At 44.0% G+C, this 7,039-nt stretch overlaps 1 protein-coding gene across 1 annotated transcript; it reads right to left on the bottom strand.

Annotated features, from left to right (window-relative positions):
* Positions 1-2,174: 2,174 nt before the first annotated feature.
* Positions 2,175-6,840, bottom strand: LOC136950615 (FERM domain-containing protein 6). The gene is made up of 13 exons (XM_067245055.1): positions 6,768-6,840; positions 6,519-6,609; positions 5,967-6,040; positions 5,319-5,377; positions 4,864-5,128; positions 4,485-4,640; positions 3,990-4,055; positions 3,794-3,862; positions 3,442-3,607; positions 3,060-3,212; positions 2,692-2,931; positions 2,563-2,585; positions 2,175-2,377 (listed from the first exon to the last, which is right to left on the bottom strand). The coding sequence occupies exons 1-13, from the start codon at positions 6,837-6,839 to the stop codon at positions 2,345-2,347; spliced, it is 1,467 nt and encodes a 488-aa protein (XP_067101156.1). The 5' UTR covers position 6,840; the 3' UTR covers positions 2,175-2,344.
* Between the last annotated feature and the right edge of the window lie 199 nt (positions 6,841-7,039).

Genomic DNA, 7,039 nt, shown 5'->3' with positions numbered 1-7,039 from the left:
GGCCTAGGCAGTAGCGAAAATCTGCTATCAATTTTGGGGGGGACAATGATATGACATTTTCTCAAGAGCAATTCCTGAGGGTGATACCAAAATTACTGCTGTAACACAGCCTACATTGTGATATGTATATTATTAATATTATTTAAATGTACTTATGTTTACAGTGATTTATTGGGGGGGGGGGGCAAATCATATTTTTTATTTGTGAAAAAGGATCCAAAGACTCGTACCCGGCAGAGGAACGAAACATTGATCAGAGGACTCGGTTGGCAGAGGAACGAAACATTGATCCGAAGACACGGTCGGGAGGCGAACGATTCGTTCATCTGCCGGGTACGAGTCTTTGGATCCTTTTTCACGTGACCTGCAAAGGCTCAGTACTAGTAGCTATCTTTACAGCAGCAACCCACTCGTCCCGTTTTTATAGGAAATTTAAACTTGTTGACTCCAACAAGCGCGTCTGAAACGGGAAGCTTTCAAGGACCAAACTTGACGAATTAAAATTCTAGAATGTTAATCTAAAAAGGTCTATAATACATTACAGTACAATTCTAGAACTGTAATCACCAGCTGCATCACGGGCACGGCACTATCTATAATCCCAGTTATTAATATTTGTGGCATCTTAATCACCGAATGCATCACGTTCTACGACTTTATGAAGGATGCATGTCTTAAAGTTATGTATTGTGCTTATTAAAGTTATGTCTTATGAAACTTAGAAGTGTGCTTAGGCTTAAACATTCAGTTTCGACCACAGAGTGTGGGAAAAAGGCTGTATTTTGTGTCTCTATCTCTTCATTTTCAGAAACAACCTTGAAACCGGGTGGAGACGGAACCCGAGCAGGTGGGACGTGTCGGCAAGAACAACTCCCTGCTGCACAGGAGAACAAGCTCAACCCTCTTTTCATCTTTCCGTTTTAATTGTACTGTATAATATATGCTAGAGAATGATAGAGAAACAATTGTCCGTATCATTCATAAACGGGGGTGTAATAAACTACAGTTTATTTGCAGTAAGAACAAACGTATACAGGCTAAATTGATTACGAAGTGAATGGCAAATTAAGTCTCAAGTAAGAGAGTAATTTGGACTGCGAACGCTCAGCCACCCCGTTCCACAGAGTTAGAAACTAAGATCAGCCTTCTCCTGCCTCGGCCTTTTTAATAACCAGTCCGCCTCCCCCCTTTAATCAGCCACACGGTCAACCACGAATGAATGAGTCCCACAGCTCATTCCCCTTTGCAACAGAATGCAGTGCAGCGCCCATAGTTGTCCTACAAATTTGACATTTTGGACAGTGAATCCAGTAATACGTCACTCCAACAAATTTCCGTATCAATGTACAAAATTATCAATATTGTATCGCCATATGTATCTACCGAAATAACGTGTTAAACTATTAGGCTATAACTTATCCTACCTTGATAGCTATCTTCGTCAATAAATAATCCATGAAGCCAAAAGTAGCGTTATGCATCCTCGTCTCGTTTGCGAGACATCCTACAATGAATTGTCATGGGTGAGGCTGAGAAATGGGCAAACCGGATTTCCGAAACACAATTGAAACAGTCGGGCCAACTTCCATCTGCTGGCAGCTTCGACTATGGCATACAACAGTCAGTCTTATAGCTATTCCACAGTGTAATCGTAGTGGCCGAGTGGTCCATCACTAGGGTGAACCACTAATAGGAAAACAAATGCCCACACGACCAGCCTTCCCTTTACTTTTTTACTTTTCTTCAATGACTCATAATTCGTTTGCTGACACTATCTTAGTAAACAAAACTTGTTATTCACACTTTCATCCTTACAGATTATATTAACAGATCTATTATTAAAATATATAAGCATAAACATGTGAATGTGAGCATATGTGTATATTTTGTGTGTGCGTGAGTGGTCATGAGTGTGCGGGGAAGGAAAGATGAGAGGCGATGGCCAGGTAATGGAAAGAGCTTTGATGAGGAACTCTGGTCTGTTCTGGACTAAAGGGGTGTGGGGTTATCAGAGTACACAATGTTCAGGTGTGTTTGCATGTTTTTAAGGAATGTGAAATGTATGTATGTGACCAGTCATAACAAACTTTTCATCAAGCTCCAGCATGGAGCCAGATGTTATTTTATCTATAATCTTGAGTAGCCCCAGGAGAGGGAGGGACCCAATAAATGCACACAATAAAACACTGATAGTTAACACTTTACATTAAGTGTACATTGACTACCTTGTATATCAATACGTAACAACATGTACTTAAATATTACAATGTTATATTTCAGTGGATGATATTATTAATGCATTCAGTGCTGTGGGGAATTCCAGAATTGTCTTATCCAACTTAAGTCACAGCACCTTCAATGCCTTCAACTTTAAAACCTGGGGCAGTTGGAGGAGGGAAGGGAGAGAAAGAAAGAGAGAGAAAAAGAGAAAGAAATAGAAATATATATAGAGAGAGGAGGAATGCACATGCATTTACAGTATTAAAACAATGCCACATACAATTTTTTTTTTACAAATAATGAAAAGGAAGTGGATGTGAGGAGATAACTCATGACACCAACCTGTTTCATTTCCATAGCAACATCTGAAAAATAAACAGACTTGTGAGGTGCAGGACTGGAAAGCCTGAGGCGTGGTATTGCTGTGCTACACCCACAAACTCACAAGACTGTGGTGTGAATATGGCTTACCTGCCCAATGAGATACTGGCATTACCAAAGGTCGATCCACAGACACGCCCTCCGACTGTTCAGCCAACCACATCAGATCATCTGGGTCATCGACAGACACGCCCTCCGACTGTTCAGCTAACCACATCAGGTCAGCTGGGTCATCGACAGACACGCCCTCCGACTGTTCAGCTAACCACATCAGGTCAGCTGGGTCATCGACAGAGACCTCCACTGGCTCGTCCACGCACAGCTCAATCTCTGGGGTCATGTAAATGTTTCTGTTTACTTTCTAGTGTTTGCATGCTCTACATGGTGCCAGATACTTGTGACCTTCTGTGGATCTTGAACACAGTATGGAGTCATGTTTGCTCGTGCACCTCTCTCACCTTTTACAGAGATGTTCTCTATGTCTTCTCTCCACATCCTGGTTTGAACTACTTCACAGGACACAAGACATTTACTTCCTCTGCTGCCGTGACTTAACTTGAGGCCGAGGGCTGCTCTGTCACAGATGTAGGCCTCGTGGTGAAGCGTACTTACTGGAAGCGAGACAGCAAGAGGACAAAAATGGACAGAGAGAGACAGAGCATTCTTATTTGCCCACATTGTAACAGACTCATCATCAAGATGAGTCAGTGAACATGGAGAGTGGAGCCTAGGGGACATACAGAAGCTTGGAACTACGAAATGACTAAATGTAACCAGACAGACTGAAAGAATTAAACGAAAAAGGCAGTGACTTTCAGAGATAAACAGGCAGAACCTGACCATGGCTCTCCTCTAGCTTGCGTATGAGAGCGGCCAACACCCTGGTGTTCATGTGGAGGCGATGTGAGTCACTCAAGTGCCTGAGCATGTGAACAGAGTGGAAGGCTGATGGGGTGTAGAACAGCAGCTTGGGAAACCCCACTGCTTGCAGCTCCAACCTGCGCCCCTATGAGGAAATGAAGACAATGTGTGGTATGCTTGGTGGGGGATTTTATTGATTTAGACTCATTTTCTGTCAGACAGGTTGTGCTCTCTCTAAAGCAAATCCTTAAGTAATGAAGGAATTCAAATATTTCACAGATCTAGTCTGATTAAACAGAAACCTGGTCTGTGTACATGATCTTTAACAAACCTGGAATGTGAATCTGTCTATATTTTCCCAGGAGAGATCATGCAGCAGAGTTTGGATTCCATCTACCTCCTTAGTGGCAAACAAAACAGTTAAACAGGACATATTTAATGGACCTTTGGCAAAGTATGTCCTACCCATGTTCATCTGTGCTGGGTGATTATTGTTAATCTTTATGGATCATTGGAATATCCCCAACCTGGTAAGTGAATATTCCTCTCAGTGAGACACCGAGGAGCATACAGCACTTCCTCTTCTTTTTACTCTGTTCAGGAGAGAGAGAGAGGGAGAGGGAGGGGGAGCAGGGATTTGACGGCTCAAGCTACTGCTGTAAAGTGTCATCACTTAGTGTCTCAAGAGAGAGAGGGGGAGAGAGGGGGAGAGAGAGGGAGAGAGAGAGCGGGGGAGAGGGAGAGAGGGGGGGAGAGAGGGGGAGAGAGAGAGGGGGAGAGAGAGAAAGAGAGAGAGGGAGAGAGAGGCAGCAGGGCGAAGAAAAGATCCAGTTGCTTTCAGAAACTTGACCTACATTCTGTCAACTGCAACTTGGCTGATATGAAACAAGTTGTCTGGCTCAGGTTTAGTTGGGTTTCATTTTAAAGTTAGTAAAGCTCGTTTGCACCACACATGCATGTGTTACTGGTCGGCCCTACCCAGTTTCACTCAGTTGGCTGCCCTAGTGGGTTTGCACTCTGACCTGGCTCATCCTGTAGCAAATGGCAGAGACATCCTGGAGTGCACTGGCCTCCTTGATAAAGAGGAGGATGGCATCTTGTCTGGGCAAGCCCTTCAGATCAGAGTGCAGTCCTGGAAGGTGCTGGAGCACGTATTCCCGCCCACGACACTTTATTACCTTAACACATAAATACAAACACGCATGTGTGCACACTTACCAAGCATACTGTGGGCAGACAGGTGAGAACAATGTCAACGACCATATATGGCCATATACCACCATGTAGGCTAAGGCCTTACCGCAGCAACTAAGGTTTGAATGCAGCCTTGAATGCATGTTACCCCCCTCCCTCCTCTCTCTTTCTCTCTCTGCTGGCTTTTCTTGTCACACTCACACATACCCATGGAGGAAAGAAATCCTCAGGAAGAAAGTAATGGCTGCATTCTCGCTCCTCTTTCAGCTCCACTTCATCCTTGATGTCTCTTGCTCCTCTTTTCTGTCTTTCTTTGTCCTCTCTCTCTTCCAGAGAGCTCACGTCCCCTACTTCCACCTGGAGAGCATAAGCTGCCAATCGGAAAATGGTATCTTCCTGTGCGAGGCCTTGGTGTGATTGAAGGACCCTTTGTCTCAAGTCAGCGTAGTAGAGAGTCAGGGCTTTGCTGCTCCTTAATGATAAAGATACGAGAACAATGTGAGGAGGAAGCAGACACTCTTATCCAGAGCGACTTAAAGTAAGTACTGTGACATTCCCCCGAGGGAGGTAGGGTGAAGTGGATCAGGACACAACGTCATTTGGCATGGCCAGCTAAATCAGTGGAAAATAACACTGATTAGAACAGAAGTTGTGCGACTCACGAGATCATGCGACCACTCTCTACATAGTACTGTACTCTGAAGAAGAGCTGAACAGGATCCTGCACAGAAACAAGGAAATGAACATTGGCATTTCAAGTTGGGACATGTATTTGTTTTTTTACTTTAGAAACCATTATGGGACTGAGTGAGGTCAGAGAATGACTAAGGAATCTAGACTCAATGGGACATGAAGACAGCTGCTTCGAATAACACCTTTACAACAAGGAATGTAACAGGCAAGGGAAATATGTGTGTCAAGAAGAGGGGTGTATGTCAAGGTCTGGTGATGGAAGAGACGCGTGCAGGAAAAACGTCAGCGTCAGCTGAACAAGGGCTTTCTGGCGACAACAAATAAACCAGTACATGGCAGTGTGACACACCTGGGCCTGATCAAGCCTGGGTCACCTAGACTTGCTTCTATGGTTCTCTAGGGCTTTTAAAATGTGTTTTCAACCCCTGTTTGGAGTTTACAGGGGGTAAAGTCCCAATAAATGAATGATAAATCACTGCAACTTTTGTCAGCCTCCTGTATTACCCCTACCTTGCTGGTAACCAGCTGCACACACCAGAATCAGAATCTGGTTTATTGCCAGGTAAGGTTACATGTACAGGGAATTTACAGTGTTACCTGTGGTAGCTTGACCTCACCTTCAATGGCTTCCTTTCCTTTCCTAGATACTTAGTCAGCTTTTGTTCCAGGTCCAAGAATAGATGTTCACAGTCTGACAGGAAATTAACAGAGAAACAAAGAACAGTGTGTGCTCAACATCTTAGAAATTGGAAACGTCTTTGTCCAAAACATCCATATTATAGTAACACAAGTTGTTTAAATACAATCTATTTCGAGTGTTTACCCACCAAGGACATATACATGTCCTGCTTAAGTGGACTGGCTCTTCACTTAGCCCAGCCCCAGTTGTTTTTCCTCTCTTCACCAATATGTGCACCAACAGTCTACTGTTCCTCCTTCCCTCCCTGTGAGCATTCCAATCTAAATTGATTCACACACTTCCTGTTTTAACAGACACTGGTAAAGCCAAAAGACAAATAGTGTTCTCTTGCACAGAAAACCACATTTCCGTTCTTAGGTTGGTGTAGGTGCAGTTCTCTGGGCAAATGTAAAGCACTCTGTGCCTTTTTTTTGAAAGGGCGACATACAAATACATTCTGATCAGTTGGCCAGCTCCCAACATACAGTACCATGAAGCACACTCAGTCCAAAGAAGTGTAGCTCCTTCACACCCAGCAGGTCAGACACACGGCTGAACACCTCCTGTCCTTTTGCTTTAACCTAACACACACACACACACACAGGAGTAGCACATTAACATAGACTAGATCCATATGTCTTCTCACACACAATTCACACTTTTAAGCACACACACTGTCTTTCAACTCCCTCTGTCACATTCGCACAAACACAACTTCCATATGAAGCATGCCACTCACCCCGACAGTGATGTACAGCCGCTCTTTGTTAGGCAGGAGGACACACACCTCTCTGTTTTGCCGGCCCCTCATCCTCTCCTCGCTTCCTCACAGTTCTTCTGTATCCCCTCCTCTCCCTCCTGCTTTAATACATGTCAACACCCGCCCACCTCCTCTTACCTCCCATCACGTGTGGCGTAAACAGCACCATTTTCTTTCCTTTTTTTTAACCTTCTATACAGTTTAAGGTTCTGTGGCTTATTTGAATGACCACAGAGATTACCACTTGCATG

Source organism: Osmerus mordax, chromosome 10 (genome assembly GCF_038355195.1).
Source record: "Osmerus mordax isolate fOsmMor3 chromosome 10, fOsmMor3.pri, whole genome shotgun sequence".
Lineage (NCBI taxonomy): Eukaryota > Metazoa > Chordata > Actinopteri > Osmeriformes > Osmeridae > Osmerus > Osmerus mordax.
The sequence above is the reverse complement of the archived record's forward strand: the minus strand, read 5'-3'. Positions and strand labels throughout refer to the sequence as shown.

What these genes read in the sequence shown, in the direction of transcription:
- LOC136950615 (XM_067245055.1), bottom strand. Translation starts at nt 6,839, where the DNA reads ATGAGGGGCCGGCAAAACAGAGAGGTGTGTGTCCTCCTGCCTAACAAA. An exon ending in AGGAAAGGAAGCCATTGAAG is followed by an intron (nt 5,378 to 5,966) that starts GTGAGGTCAAGC and finishes GTTTCTGTGCAG; the next exon opens with GATCCTGTTCAGCTCTTCTT. An exon ending in GAGGAATATTCACTTACCAG is followed by an intron (nt 3,863 to 3,989) that starts GTTGGGGATATT and finishes TTTGCCACTAAG; the next exon opens with GAGGTAGATGGAATCCAAAC.